Below are 15,206 nucleotides of genomic sequence, written 5' to 3' on the forward strand. Positions count from 1 at the left end.
GCTGTAGTGTCTTCTGCAGGTGCTTAATCATTTCAAAATCATTTTGACAAGGAGCACTTAAACTGGGCGCAGTTTTGCTCACTGCTATAAAATGAGCAATGCCCCTGGATATTCGCAGCTTAGAGGGTGTTTCTGCGTTTCCTGTGGTTATATGGCTGAAATGCACCCTGTTAAGGACAAGTTCCTGGGGTGAATTTTTGATCTTATGTGTGGATTAGGATCAAGTATAGTCCAGGTGCCAGTTCTTGCAACGTGCCAGCTCTTTAAATTATTGGATTTTGCTAATTTTAAAGAAATGCAGGAAGATTAAAAAAACAAATACAACATATTTCTCCTAACCTTCTTGGCAAACACTTACGAAATTTTCTGTACGTGGCAGAATGTTGTATGTGAATCATTTTGAGTACTGCTGCTTGCACCTGCATGTGATAGCTATTGATATCAACAGATGCCAACAGCAAGTAGTTCTCATCTGTATTTGAGTATTACTCAGCTCTCTCTAGCAAGTTTCATCTATAATTTCTAACCTAAATGATGACTTAAAATTTGTTGGTAAATAAGGTTTCGAAGGACCAGTTATTACTGTTGGCTTCATGTCAACTGTATAATTGTCCATTTGGTGAGAAGGTTTCCTTCTCAGGGTATCTGCCCTCCACAGTTTTTAGCAGGCTTAAATGTACCAATGACACTTCCAAGTTCTCTTATGATTTGTAGTTGAAAATTGACCCAGAAACCAAAGAGGAATCCTTGTGGCTTTTCTTACATAGTGTGTGCTTCTTTTGGAGTTATATCAAGACAGTGTTTTTACTTGTAACAGCTCTCGTTATTCTTTTAGCTCCAGCATCCGATGATGAAGGCAGCACGGCTGCAACGGATGGCTCAACTCTTCGGACTTCACCCGCAGACCATGGTGGAAGCGTGGGCTCCGAGAGCGGTGGCAGCGCGGTGGACTCGGTGGCTGGTGAGCACAGCGGTAAGTGCCTCTTGCTGGACTGCTGTCTGCGCATCAGATTTCTACTGTGACTTTGCGGTGTGGGAGGGAGAGGCTGATCCCGGGCAAAGAGAGAATCTGCTCCAAATAGACGGTGCCGTGCATCGTTTTATTGTTACTGCCAAAGTGCCGTACAGACTGGGTGTTTGCTCACTTTTTGTAGTTTGCTAGCGGTGCAGAATCTGCAGTAATGTTTGCTGGCCTATAATGACACAATGCAGCAGCCTGCGGCAAGACAGAAAGAATTCACTAACCTGCTGGATAAGTTTTGATGGGATAGAATTAATATTCTGTTTTTTGCTTGAGACTGATGCCCAGGTTAGAAATTTGTTTTTAAAAAAAGTTCTTCATATATTTAAAGGTCATCAGTAATCACAGGCTTTTACGAAAAATTATATCTGTGCTGTATATAACACCCCTCTTCCGACTCTGTTTAAATGTAATTATTGCTGTGGAACCAATTCGATTTGTGCCACAAAGATGAGGCTGGCAAACAGAACGTTGCTGGGGTGTTAAATAGCATCTGTGGAAATGACACTCGATTTTTAAGTTGGAAGGTAACCACAAACACCATCTCCTTATAACCATAATTTCAAAAGGGTAGTTCAACTTTGTGGGTTGCTGTGAAGCACCAACATGTGTACTCAATTGAGCTGATACCGTCTTTCCTCTTTTTTTCTTTTTTTTTTTCCTCCTTTTTCCTGTGATCTTTTTCAGTGTCTGGCCGTAGTAGCGCCTATGGGGACACGACAGCTGAGGGCCATCCTGCTGGACCGGGCAGTGTCAGCTCAAGCACAGGTGCTATCAGCACTACTACAGGCCAGCAAGAAGGAGATGGTTCGGAAGGGGAAGGCGAAGCTGAAGGAGATGTCCACACCAGCAACAGGCAAGAAGGGGCTTCGTTTTTCTCTTCCGAGAATAGTACGTATGTTCAGCAGCATCATTGTTTGTAGAGGAACAGACCATAGGTGCTTAAGTGCATTGAAAATGATTAGCAACTTTGGAAAATAAAAGTCAGAAGTCAGTCTGGTATGTGTCTGGAACAGTGTAGAGCAAACTGTGCCTCTGCAAAATGCCTCCGTCTGTGCATTCACCAGTGTAACATGTTACACATACCTGAGGTGTGTCCCATAAAGCTTCTGCACGTACGAAAGTGATGAAAAAACCCTGTGTGAGGCCATTAAACACAGAGGTCACTAAAATATAAAGCTTGGGAGATGGTGAAATTCAGTGCCAGGGGAAAAAATGGAATGTGCTGAGCCCTTTGGGAAAGGTCTGCAGTTTCTCATTACATGGGAACATGCTCAGGCATTTTTACAGTGGAGTTTGGAGCTGACTCGTACTGCGTGTTTCGAGACAGTTAATTTCTGCAGGAAATCACTCTCAGCAGTATTGTTCTGAAGTGAAGGAGTAACTGCGTCCTTTGTCGTGGCTGCTCTGCATCACTTGGCTGTCAGGGACTCGGGGAGTCTGCCCCTGTCCCTGCTAAGTCGATCACCTTAGGTCTTCTTCTTGCTTTGAACTTTTGTAATGAATTCCAGTGCTCTGTTGGTGATCCTGCTGCGTCCCCTATATCGTAACGTGTCCAAAGTGCTTCATGTCTCATTCCTGGCTTCTGATTTCCCAGGCTGCACATGGTCCGACTGATGTTGCTGGAGAGGCTGCTGCAAAACTTACCCCAGCTGAGGAATGTTGGAGGAGTCCGTGCCATTCCTTACATGCAGGTACCTGAGGAAGGCTCAGGAGTTAGGGCTTAATCAGAGAGTTAATCACTACTACTACAGAGGTTTTTTACGTGCATGTGCTTTTCCCTTCCTCTTCCCTGTCCAGGCACTGTGTGAGTCCCTCTTTTAAGTGTTCAGTGCATTGCACAGCGTTCTTTTCCTGTATATTTTTGGTAGATATGTGCCCTTTTTCAGTGTGGTGTTGCTGTTGGCTTATGAGCCTAAGGGCTAAAACCCTTGAATCCCATGACTTTGGGAGAGTCTTTGGGGTTTATTATATTAAATAGTCATATTAGGGTGTGATGATACAGGCAGAATTTGGGAAAGAGCATATATTAATCTAAGATAAAATCTGCAGGGTTTTTACAGAGGATAATCTGCATCTGTCTTGAAAATGTGGAACCTGTCTTCTATTACTTCTCTGACTTCTATTTCCAGGTTATTCTGATGCTCACAACAGACCTAGATGGAGACGACGAGAAAGACAAGGGAGCTTTGGATAACCTTCTGTCGCAGCTCATTGCAGAACTGTGCATGGACAAAAAGGTAAGTTATCCTATGAGTACACACTCTCCATTTGCTACTCTTAGACAGGGTTTCTTTCCGTGGGAGGAATTAGGTGCAGAGGAGTCATACAAATAGATTGCTGTACCAATGTGCTCAGTTTATTCCTCCTGGCTCGTTGCATATAAGGTAGAAAATGACATGAGTGCAGCTCCCCGTTGCCTGGTTCTGGCATCAACAAGTTAGTGTGAAAACTTGTTTCCCTTAATTCAGCTCTTCAAACAGGCGTGATCAGTGATGTATAATATGACATACATATACTTTTTGTTTTTGTAACTCGGTTCTCTGGGGTCCAGGTCACTGTCTACCCTTATATTGAGGAATTTATGCTGTTCTTTTTTAATTATTGCTTAAGCTTCATTTAGAAATGCTTCTTGAGGATCAGAGCACTGAAATTGTGATGCCTAGGACATTATGCTGAGGTCTGTAAGTGAGCAAGCTCTCTCCCTGCAGGATGTGTCTAAGAAAAATGAACGCTCTCCTGTGAATGAAGTACACTTGGTGGTAATGAGACTGCTTAGCGTGTTCATGTCCAGAACCAAGTCAGGATCCAAGTCTTCCATCTGTGAGGTACATTCTTCGAACCCCTTTTTCAGGGAGGTGATGAAGGATGGAGGAAACCAGCATGAAAAGATGGCTGGATTCACTTATTTTGCGGGCAGTTTCTGACCGGGCTCAAGGCAGCACGTGAATGATGTTTCTTAAAATGGCCTAGCAGATTTTTCATTGCATCCTCCTGATGCTGAAGGGGTTAAAGAGGATTTGTAATGTGATTATTGGAAAGCAATATGCTGCTGTGTCAACGTAAAAGTCGCTAAGAGGATTCCTTAGATATTTGTTGCTAAAAGGTACAGTAATAAGGCATAAAAAGCAGTATGTGTGGTGGGAAGGAGATTAATAAAAAAGCATAGAGGTTAAAAAATTTAGTCTGAACTGCATCAAATTTTAATGAGCTTATGAGCTGTGGGGTTTGTTTGGATTTACAGGGCTGCTTTAATAGTTTTATTTACAGTAGCTTTTTCTCCAGCCTTTGTTATTCACTTGAGCTTCCCACAGAAATCAAAGCTCATCGTCTTGCAGAATGCAGGTGGAGCAATACCTGGGTGGAGCAGAGCCTCTGAGCGGCATCTGCAACAGGGACTCTTTCTCTACCGGAATTCACCCCCAGCTGGCCAAATCCCAGATAAACAAATAGAAATCCCAACTTAAAAAAAAAAAAGAAAGGCAAAAGAAAAAGAAAAAGCACCCTAGTTGTCTAATCCATAGCACAGTGGCCTCTGGCACATGTGTCGAGGGGAGATTAGACTTAAGAGGAGATTTTATTTGTTTTCCTTTACTAAGCGCTTGTTCAAAAGAGTCTCTGTAAATATTTGAGTTGCTTTTCTTAAACACACACACAAAAAAGAAAAACCCAACCTCAAACAAACCCCAAACTTAAAAGCTGCCTGTAAAGTTTCATAAGAACCTGCTCTTTTATCCGTACTGTCAGCAAACACTGTCTGACTCTCAGCTTCCCTTGCTGTTTCTGAAACTGTGGTTCTCAGGTGCCCTAGTAACACATCTCCTCTCTGTCCCAGTCTTCCTCCCTCATCTCTAGTGCCACTGCTGCTGCGTTGCTGAGCTCTGGTGCCGTCGACTACTGCCTGCACGTGCTGAAGTCCTTGCTCGAGTACTGGAAAAGCCAGCAGAATGATGAGGAGCCTGTAGCCTCCAGCCAGCTCCTGAAACCTCACACTACTTCTTCTCCGCCTGACATGAGCCCTTTTTTCCTCCGTCAGTATGTGAAGGTGAGTCCTACCCTATGCTATTAGCGTTACGCAACCCGCGTAAAAGCGCCGCTGCACAGATGCAAGCGCAAGCGTCTTTGCAGAAGTGCTGTGCTGTCAACTGACATCTGCCCCACAGTTGTGCAATTAAAATCCCTTCTCTTGCAGTGTTGTTACAGCTAGGATTGCTTTGAGTTCTCTGACAGAGTAGCCCAGCTTGCTGTATCCATTGATGCACTCCTGAACCAGGCAGTTCTCGAGCTGCTGTCATTGTTTCTGGTTGAAGTGTTAATCTTCCTGAAGGGAAGCTACTTCGTCGTGCGACTCCTTTTGCTTGGCAGGCAGAATTTTTGAACCGCTGCTACTTATTGTGGCAAGGAAGCCTAGCAGCCGATGGGGATTTCCATACTAAATCCCAGACTTCTTCAGCCACCACGATGCCTTTATTTTACGATTCCACTGGTGTCAGGGGAGGCTTTGATATATGCACAGGTGCGGTGAAATAAGCCTAGTTAGAGGTAAAAATGTCCCTTAAGTTGAAGGCTAGTATATTAAAATGCCTTAGGGCTTTAGAGAAGCTTACTGCATCCCAACAGTTGCCTTTTAGTTAAAGTCCTGATGTAGATTTGTTGGCTTTGTGCTCATTTATCAGTCAGGAGTGTTTCTTGTGGTAGTAAAGGTGCAGAAGAGCTTTGTTTTTAGAAAATGAACAAATGCACCCTGTAGTTCTCATGACCGCACACTGGAAGTGTTCTGCGCTGGGGGCTAATGGAGCATTCTCACTTCCAGGGTCACGCCGCGGATGTTTTTGAGGCCTACACTCAGCTTCTGACCGAGATGGTGCTGCGGCTGCCCTATCAGATCAAGAAGATTGCAGACACAAACTCCCGCATCCCGCCTCCCATCTTCGATCACTCCTGGTTCTACTTTTTGTCTGAGGTAGGTGAGCATCTGCCACGCCTGCAAGTTTTAACTGAAGAATACCAGTCATGTTATCTTTCGTCGGAGAAATGAGCTTCTGTAAGACTATCTCAGATCCTTCTCTGATTCCCCACTCCTCAAAAGGTCTTGGCATTGCTTTATTCCCGTTGAACAGGAATCTATATGAAAGCATATTTGAAGAATAAGACTGCTATTCTCTCTGTAACTCAATGCTGTTTGCTGCCAGAAAGCTCAGGTACAAAACCTTTTCTGAGATGGTATAATGTAACATCGTGTTCTGCTGTTAGTACTTGGTCCTTAAAAAAATCAGTAAGATGTTTGGAATTTATATTTTCAGTTCCTTTGTCTGGTTGTACAGCTTCCTACTTGAGATAAGTTATCTTACATTCATACAAGTTTGGGAAAGTGTTTCTTGATTGGGCTTGACTAGCCTTTTATTTGAGATTACAGGCAGATAATAAGGAAGGGCCTTTGGAGGCAGTTTCACAGTTGCCCGGCTCAGGATGCTGTAATATTGCAGTGCACTGTTTCTTCTGCCTCAGATTTGTTTACACTGCTGAATTTACAGCATCTTAAAGCTAACAAGTTCATTTCTGCATCTCCAGTTTCTTTTCTTTTTTGTAAGAAAACACATTGTATTTTTGGTGCTGCAGGTCGCCTGTTGGCGAGTTCACAGTACTGATATTGGAAGCTTTTCTTTGTCTAGTACCTGATGATCCAGCAGACTCCGTTTGTGCGCCGCCAAGTCCGCAAGCTTTTGCTCTTTATCTGTGGATCGAAGGAGAAATACCGTCAGCTCCGAGACCTTCACACCTTGGACTCTCACGTTCGTGGGATTAAAAAGCTCCTAGAAGAGCAAGGCATTTTCCTCCGTGCCAGTGTAGTCACAGCAAGTTCAGGCTCTGCCCTGCAGTACGATACATTGATCAGCCTGGTAAGGAAAACTGTGTGGCTGTACTAGGGAAAAAAGTGTACGTTGCACTCGTGTAAGATGTCAGTAATAGAAATAATGACATGATGTTTCATCCAGTCCTATTTTGCCTTTCAGATGGAACATTTAAAGGCTTGCGCCGAGATCGCCACGCAGCGAACAGTAAACTGGCAAAAATTCTGCATTAAAGATGACTGTGAGTCATTTCTCTGAGAGTATTTCAGAGCGCAGAGGGCATGTTTTTTATGTCTCGGTTTGAATCGTGGCTTCTCGGATGGGGAAGCTCAGCAGAGAGAAGAGTTTTGAGTAGGACTGAACTGTTTCCAGCACTAATTATTACAGTGCTCTAATTGCATCTGTTCCTTAGCTAAAGAACACACAGGGTGCGATTATGGGCAATAAGGTGTAACGGATAACGTACGAGAACAGGAATGAGACATCTGCATTCTGTTGCTTGCACTGCTGTTGTGGCAGTGTGCAATTTGGGATGAAACACCTTACCTTGGTGTACCCAGACTTTGTGCTTCCCTAATGTAGGGGTGGAGGGTTCTGCTAGTTTGTGGAACAGTCCTTGTTGTGTTCTGAGTTCTCTTTTTTTCTTTTCCCCTGCAGCAGTTCTTTATTTCCTCCTTCAAGTCAGCTTCCTGGTAGACGAAGGAGTGTCCCCAGTTCTCCTGCAGCTGCTGTCTTGTGCTCTGTGTGGCAGCAAAGTGCTGTCTGTGGCTTCGTCTTCTGGATCGTCAAGCACCTCTTCTGCCTCTGCTCCTGCAGCTTCAGGCTCTGGGCAGCCAGCAACACAGAGCAAATCCTCCACTAAAAAGAGCAAGAAAGAAGAGAAGGAAAAGGAGCGAGAGGGTGAGCTGCAGCTGTGCCCTGTTCTGTAGTGCTTTTAGGGTTAAAGCCTGCTCCTCTCAGCTTTTCTTATTCCTGTTTAGAGGCAGTTGCTTTGCTTCTCGTTGTGATAAATACTCGTGCTATGAAAGGGGCATGACTCTTGGCAAGAGCACTCGCAGAATTTAGCATCAGTTAGGACAGAAGAGCAACTTTACTGCGGGTAGATTGGAATGGATCAAAGATGAAGCAGTATACCCTTAAAGTTGGGGCTCAGGTTAGGTGATGGATATATCCCAAGCCCACTGCAAATATCTATTAATTTAACTGGGCTTAAGGTTGTGCGATGAAAATTGCCTATACCGGTGACAAAGTATTTTCCATGTCAGCTGTCTGGCCCAGGTTGTAGGAGGTTGAAAGACTCATGGGATTAAAACAACTGCTGGAGATGCACACCTAGTTAGCTCTTCTTTTCAATGCCTGTGTTCAGACTTGTTTCCTCTGCCCCATTTATAAGCTCTGTTGGAGCCAGAGCTGCTTTTTAATAGATGTCCAAACTCTTGGGAAAGTAATTAAGCTTTCCTTTACAAATCTTGGGCACAAATACTCTCTTGGCTTTTCTTCAAGGAACCATTTTCTCTGTCAGACAATTCTGTGACACTTTCCCCTCTATAGATGCCCCACGATGGATTTTTTTTTCTTTTTTTAGCAGGATGTGTAGCACATTTCCCATGTGTTTACTGGCAAATATTTCAGCAGGTTTCCTCTGTACTAGTCAAGAGTACTAGGCTGTCTTTTGGGGGAAAGAGAGGAACATTGAACTTATTTGTTGCCCGTGAACATTTACAGTACATGGATTAAACCACAGTCATTTGTCCATATTATCCCTGCTGAATGTTCTATAAAGCAGAAGACTGGCTTGCCTGTGAGGTACTCTGTTTCATCGCCTTTCTTAAGCCTATCTTTGCTGTGTCACCCGGTGTCCCCTAGGTGAGAGCTCAGGCAGTCAGGAAGATCAGCTGTGTACAGCTCTGGTGAACCAGCTGAACAAGTTTGCGGATAAGGAAACCCTCATCCAGTTCCTGCGCTGCTTCTTGCTGGAGTCCAACTCGTCCTCCGTGAGATGGCAGGCCCACTGCCTCGCACTCCACATCTACAGGTGAGCCTGGAGGAGGTGGCTGCAAGATAGCTGCCTTCATTTCAGAAAGCGCTGGAATGCTGCCAGTGGCAAGAGGAGACGAGGTTTAACTATGTGAATTTGGATGTATAGAAAGATAATAGTTACGTACTTATAGAAGCTTTGGTTAACTGTTGCACATATTTTCCTTTTGAAATAAGACTGTGTACCAAGCAGTCTGTGTAGCTGTTTTCACAGGCTGAATGGCTATGTAATCTGTCCAACAGGAACTCTAACAAGTCCCAGCAAGAGTTACTGTTGGATCTCATGTGGTCCATCTGGCCAGAGCTTCCAGCCTATGGAAGAAAGGCTGCCCAGTTCGTAGACCTCTTGGGATACTTCTCTCTGAAAACACAGCAGACTGAGAAAAAGGTATAGTGGCCTTCTGAAAAGGAGGAGCAGCATCCCAGGTGCTGCTGCTGCTTCTGAATTCTGTTAAAGCTTGTTTATGGTAGAGCTGGTACAGGTTTTCTGCCAAAAGTGCTTCTGGGAGAAATTTTTTCATTCCCAAAATTTGAGTGTTAAAACATGCGGACTCCTTAAAAAATGCTTCTTTGAATTAAATCATTAACACTTTCAGTTTTGGGGGTGTGTGTTGGGTGGTTATTTTGTTGTTGGTGGTGGGTTTTTTTTAACAAAAAAATGTCCCATTCCCACAAGAAGACTCTATGGGAAAATATATTTTTCTTCCAGGTCTGATTTATAGATTTTTGATATTTCAATTCCTAGAAATCTTTTATAACCATTACTTTTTGAACAAAGGAAGTGGTAGGATTTCTCAGGGGACCAGTGGGCTGAGAACAAATACTTCAGACACATTGACAGTTGCATGTGTATGTGCAAAGAGTTGGGAATGCCCTGCAAAAGCCTGGCAGGAATCCGCGGTCAGTGGCTGGCTAATAGAGTCATTATGGTGGTGAAGGTCTAATTTTAGGTTCAATTATGTTTCTGGGCAATGATTTAACCACACAAATTCCTGTGGGTATAGTGTATGCGCCTTCTGGGAGACATGGAATGCCAGAAGAGGAGAAATCTTTGTCTTATTGCCATTAAAAAAAGTATGTAGAGAAGATGATGTTTTCCTAATTGTTTTTTAGTTGAAGGAATATTCCCAAAAGGCTGTGGAGATTCTCCGGACTCAAAACCACATTCTTACTAATCACCCCAACTCCAACATTTACAAGTGAGTCACTTCTGACTTAGATCCATTTTATTAAAGGAGCTTTTCAGCAGCTGAGCTGTGATCCAGAGGAGGGATCTGGGTATTTCTTCTAATAAAGTCATGGTGGAGGAAGGCTTCCTGCTGAGATTATGTGCTTGTTGCAGCTGGCCTTTAGGGACTGGCAGACTCCTATCTACCAAGTTAAGGAAAAAAAATCTAATAATTATACTGAAATGCTGCTTAGTGAAGAACAACACTTTTCCATGTTGCAAAGATAGATGGAAACTTGTTTTCTTCCAGTTGCATTGTAACACTTTGTTATGAAATTTGGGACTGGGGTGAGGGATAGGGTGGGACTGCAGCTAAACTAAAACGATCCTGATTGCCTGAATGACTCATGATTACAACACAGTGAATGCCAAATTACATATATTTTCTTCCCTCGCTCCAGCACTCTGTCTGGTCTGGTGGAATTTGATGGCTATTACCTGGAGAGTGACCCTTGTCTTGTCTGCAACAATCCAGAGGTGCCCTTCTGTGTAAGTAGCTGCTGTTCTTCAACCCCGTAGGGATCTGTAAGGATTCCAGCCTTTTATAGCAGCCCAATTTGCAGTGTTTCTGTGTTTCTTGGGATGCGATCATAGTGGCAGCGTGTCCTTGTTTTTGTCTTCCCAGTACATAAAACTTTCCTCCATTAAAGTGGACACGCGGTATACCACCACGCAGCAGGTGGTGAAGCTCATTGGCAGCCACACCATCAGCAAAGTGACGGTGAAGATAGGAGACCTGAAACGCACCAAAATGGTCCGAACCATCAACCTGTATTACAATAACAGGACAGTGCAAGCCATAGTGGAGCTGAAAAACAAGTATGTTCGTCTCTGTATTTGATGCAGAGTAGGAGAATTTGGGGTGGGGTGGAAGAACACAAATTTAATATGATGCTGATAGATTCCTGGTATTGATATGGCTCTTTCCCAGAGCACAGGATTTAGTTTTGCCTTCCAATTCTTGGAAAAAACACAGCAGTTATTGTACAGATGCACTGACTTAGCTTGATAGAACTTGCAGGTTATTCATGGAGAAAAGAGTCCACGTGAGGCTTCCTTACCATCATGTCATTATGCCACGTGCATCTTACAAATTGGGATGCTGGCAAGAACAAGTCCTGGAGATGATCCACATAAAACTATCTCATAGTTTCTTTGTGTTGAAAGCCACTGTTTCCTGATCCAGTTGGGAATCAAAATGCTCAAGTGTTTCTAGTCTGGCCTTGTCCCCTCTGAGTGCCCCCAGATAATTTCTCCAGAGTAGTTTATTGTATTAGATGTTATGCTGTTTTGTCCTGGATTTTGCTTATATTGCTAATCTGCAAAAGCCATAATCATTTTTCCTCCTGCAGGTAGGAGGTATATCTGTCTCTGAATTTAATGTTACTATTTCTGGTGAGGCGAATAGGTGGCATGTGTGTTGGCCGTTCTGCACTCAGTTAGTTTCATCTGTCTGGCTTCTTTTAGCTCACATTCCCCCTTAAGCTATTACCCATCGCTGTCAGTGCACGTTGGGTGGGATTGTTCTCTTAAAAGATGTTGAAGAAAAGATCCAGATTTCTCATGGAGCCTGAAACACGCCTGTAAAATTTATGTACAAACATTTTGTAGAGGCTCTATTTGTTGAAATGCTCCTTTCCAGTACGGTGCTCCACCTGGAGCTGGTTCTGCTTGTACGCTTTCCCCTCTTGCTTCCCGAGACGTTCTCGCCAGAATCGGATCCCCGTGGCTTAGGGAATTAATCTGCGCCCGCTGCTTATTGCTTAGTTGGAGCCTTAAGTCCGCTGTGACGTCACAGAGGAGCCTTAAGTCCGCTGTGACGTCACAGAGGAGAGGATTATGATGTCACAAAGTGGGGGAGCGGAGGAGATCTTTGGAAGTAAAGAGCCTGTTTTCCTGCAAATGTCTTTCCTAATGGGGAAAAAGGAAAGAAAAAAGGAGGTGAAAATCCCTAGATGATGTCTGTAGCATTAAAGTTTTTCCATGAGGCATCAGCAGCTCTTAAATCCTAAACAGTCTCTCTCTATGAAGCGGATAAAGGCTTAAAATGTATTTCTGGCTACATATCGTGTCAATGCAGAAGCTAAGGCAACGAATCCTAGAGCTGCTCTCCATTCATCCCCTTTAAAGTCGATTTTGAGCCGAGACGGTTGCGTTTGGCTTCCCTTCGTCTGTGGTCTGGAAGGGACTTTCCTGTTGAAAAGGAACGCGGCTTTCTTCCTTTCCCAGGCCGGCTCGTTGGCACAAAGCTAAAAAAGTCCAGCTGACCCCGGGCCAGACGGAGGTGAAGATTGACTTGCCGCTGCCCATTGTGGCTTCCAACCTGATGATTGAATTTGCGGATTTCTATGAGAATTACCAGGCTTCCACGGAGACCCTGCAGTGCCCTCGGTGCAGCGCGTCTGTCCCGGCCAACCCGGGAGTGTGCGGGAACTGCGGCGAGAACGTGTACCAGTGCCACAAGTGCAGGTACGTCACCCTCGTGACGGCCAGCGCCGGGGGTTTCTGGAGCCCTTGTGCTGTTGCCCGTGTTGAATGCTCAGCAAAACGCCCTGCTATTGAAATACATGATTCTGGTTAATGCCACTGCACAATCAAATTAGTCTGGAAGTATAAAACAGGCTTACAGGGATTTAATGTTAATGCAGGCAAGCAAAAGAAACCTATATGACAATGTTGAAAGAACAGAAGTTTCAAATCAAGCCCGCAGAAGTTTAAGAGAGAAGATTCCCAGCACAAGGTTATTTTTGGGCGGCCTGTTCAAGGGCGTGAGGCTGGGGTTCAGTTACAGGAATGGGGGGGGGGGGGGGGTTCCCGCAGGATCCCTGACTCAGTGTGCAGGATGGACAGTGCTCGCTTGTCTGTTCAGTGCTTTTGTTGTGCTCTCCTCATTCAGAGTGAGGCTTAGGGCCTAATTTACTGTGCACTATTCAGGCTTTAACCACAGGGTGATAAATCCTCCTCTCTTCCCTTTCCTGAGATCTGTCTGCTCGGCTGATATTTCTCCTCCCCTCATGGTTGTCCCATACTCCTCTCTAACCCTGAAGGGATTCAAGGTGCTTAGCAGGTTCTTCGCAGGGATGAATTGATTATTGGTATATTGAAAGGTTTTCATATCCCTGGTTGAGTCCCCCTGCCTACAACAGGAGATAAGAAGTATGCTCTAGCTAGTTCTGCTGCAACGGTGCACAGAGTTGAAGCTCTTCCAAGTCTAGACCTTAAAAAACAAAATGGATTCTTTTCATCTGTATTCTCGTAAAGGGCGCAGTGCCCTAGTCTGACGTTCTGCTGGGAATTAGTGCAGTTAAAGTAGCGTCGTTAGGAACAAATTTGCATCTGTTACTGCTTACTGGCCAGAGTAGGTGCCTATTCTGTAAGGATTTTTGGTGCCTGATTTATAGGTTGTGATTTACATGTACCTTACGTGTTTCGCTTGTGATGCTTCCCCAGGGCAATTTGGTAGATGAGCCATTTTATGGGCCATCCTTCTCTTTTACTTGCTGAGTGCGTTTGCAGCTTGCTGACATCATTCCCCTAGTTATCTTTATAAGCTTAACAGCATTCTTTTGATTGTTCCGGCTTGCCTTTCAGATCCATTAATTATGATGAGAAGGATCCCTTCCTTTGCAATGCCTGTGGGTTCTGTAAATATGCTCGCTTTGACTTCATGCTGTATGCCAAGCCTTGCTGTGCGGTGGATCCTATAGAGAACGAAGAGGATCGAAAGAAGGTGAGGCTAATAGATCCATTTGCTTTGATACTGCTGATCTCACAGAATCTCAGTCCTGTCTCTGCTTTTTGGAGAGGCATGGAGTACAATCCCTTATTTACTAGCTTGCTCCACCAAGTAGATAATTCTTCAGACGACATTCTTTACTGCTTTACTTCTCCTAGACTAGCTATCTAGCACTGCATCTCTCTGTCTTGCTGTACAAGAGGGTGAATTTGGAGGAAGCTTCATGGCAGGTTTGCTTTGCCATTATCTATAGGAGCTTTTCTGGCATATGGAAGTGAAGTATCAAGGATTCTGGCTTCCCTGTTGCGCTTTCTGTCAGAGGAATCTAGCTAGGCTTTCTGTGCCTGGGATTTGATGCATGGCCACCATGACTTCCAGGAGCCCACGTACCCAAAGCCTTGTAGTTAGCATTGCTTCTCAGTCAGAGGCAGAGAAAGGTGGAAGAGGAGAAAGACCTGGAGGCTGTTGGGTGTAGTTTTATGGAAATGGAATTAAAAAGCTTGTCAATGTAAAAATAAGGGTTTCTTTTTCTTTTTATTCGTAGGCAGTAACAAATATCAACACTCTCCTGGACAAGGCTGACAGAGTGTATCACCAGCTAATGGGACACCGGCCACAGCTGGAAAACCTGCTGTGTAAAGTGAACGAGGCAGCTCCCGAAAAGCCGCAGGTAACAGGAGATAGATGCGTCTTGCACAGAACCCTTGCAGGAGACAGGCTTGTGAGACACTGACCTCTGTACTGCCCAGAAAAGCCAAAGGTCCTTGCCTCAGGTGCTGCTCTGCAGCTGTTACTTGTGTGCGTAGTCTCCGCATGCGATTTCTCTTGTTTTCCCCTCTGTTCCAGGATGAATCTGGTAGCAGTGGAGGGATCAGCTCTACCTCAGCTAGTGTGAATAGATACATACTGCAGCTAGCCCAGGAGTACTGTGGTGACTGCAAGAACTCTTTTGATGAACTTTCCAAAATCATCCAGGTATGATGCTCTTTGATTTGAATTTAGGCCATTTGTTACCCTATTTTACTAGATACAGCACACATCAGAAGCAGAAAGTAAGATGCTGCCGTTCTGTGTTCAATGATATAGCTAACAGTAGGTGCTCACTTGCATATTTTCAGGGAAAAAACAAAAAGATCGTTTCTGAAAGCTGCATTTACTGTGAATATGATTGATTTTTCACCTTTACAATATTGTATTGCATGTAATGCAGAAAACCTGTCTTTATATAGAGCAGGTAACTGGGAGTTAGGCTGGGATTTGTAATGGATTTCCCAAGTGTGCTATTGACTTGAAGGATTTCAAGTTTTGAGATACTTGGTTAGCAAGGTTCCT

At 44.2% G+C, this 15,206-nt stretch overlaps 1 protein-coding gene across 1 annotated transcript in view; it reads left to right on the top strand.

Moving 5' to 3' along the window:
* Nucleotides 1-15,206, top strand: part of UBR4 (ubiquitin protein ligase E3 component n-recognin 4) — a 78,756-nt gene that overhangs the window by 39,072 nt on the left and 24,478 nt on the right. The window contains exons 59-77 of the mRNA XM_026112484.2: nucleotides 818-973; nucleotides 1,709-1,877; nucleotides 2,619-2,715; nucleotides 3,154-3,261; nucleotides 3,733-3,849; nucleotides 4,857-5,066; nucleotides 5,835-5,984; nucleotides 6,694-6,921; nucleotides 7,036-7,114; nucleotides 7,531-7,773; nucleotides 8,740-8,908; nucleotides 9,154-9,298; nucleotides 10,024-10,109; nucleotides 10,540-10,627; nucleotides 10,764-10,957; nucleotides 12,368-12,607; nucleotides 13,730-13,868; nucleotides 14,419-14,544; nucleotides 14,721-14,849. Coding sequence (XP_025968269.2) covers nucleotides 818-973; nucleotides 1,709-1,877; nucleotides 2,619-2,715; nucleotides 3,154-3,261; nucleotides 3,733-3,849; nucleotides 4,857-5,066; nucleotides 5,835-5,984; nucleotides 6,694-6,921; nucleotides 7,036-7,114; nucleotides 7,531-7,773; nucleotides 8,740-8,908; nucleotides 9,154-9,298; nucleotides 10,024-10,109; nucleotides 10,540-10,627; nucleotides 10,764-10,957; nucleotides 12,368-12,607; nucleotides 13,730-13,868; nucleotides 14,419-14,544; nucleotides 14,721-14,849 — 2,873 coding nt within the window. The remainder of the gene's footprint in view (nucleotides 1-817; nucleotides 974-1,708; nucleotides 1,878-2,618; nucleotides 2,716-3,153; nucleotides 3,262-3,732; nucleotides 3,850-4,856; nucleotides 5,067-5,834; nucleotides 5,985-6,693; nucleotides 6,922-7,035; nucleotides 7,115-7,530; nucleotides 7,774-8,739; nucleotides 8,909-9,153; nucleotides 9,299-10,023; nucleotides 10,110-10,539; nucleotides 10,628-10,763; nucleotides 10,958-12,367; nucleotides 12,608-13,729; nucleotides 13,869-14,418; nucleotides 14,545-14,720; nucleotides 14,850-15,206) is intronic.

The sequence above is a fragment of the Dromaius novaehollandiae genome, chromosome 24, assembly GCF_036370855.1.
Source record: "Dromaius novaehollandiae isolate bDroNov1 chromosome 24, bDroNov1.hap1, whole genome shotgun sequence".
Classification (NCBI taxonomy): Eukaryota; Metazoa; Chordata; class Aves; order Casuariiformes; family Dromaiidae; genus Dromaius; species Dromaius novaehollandiae.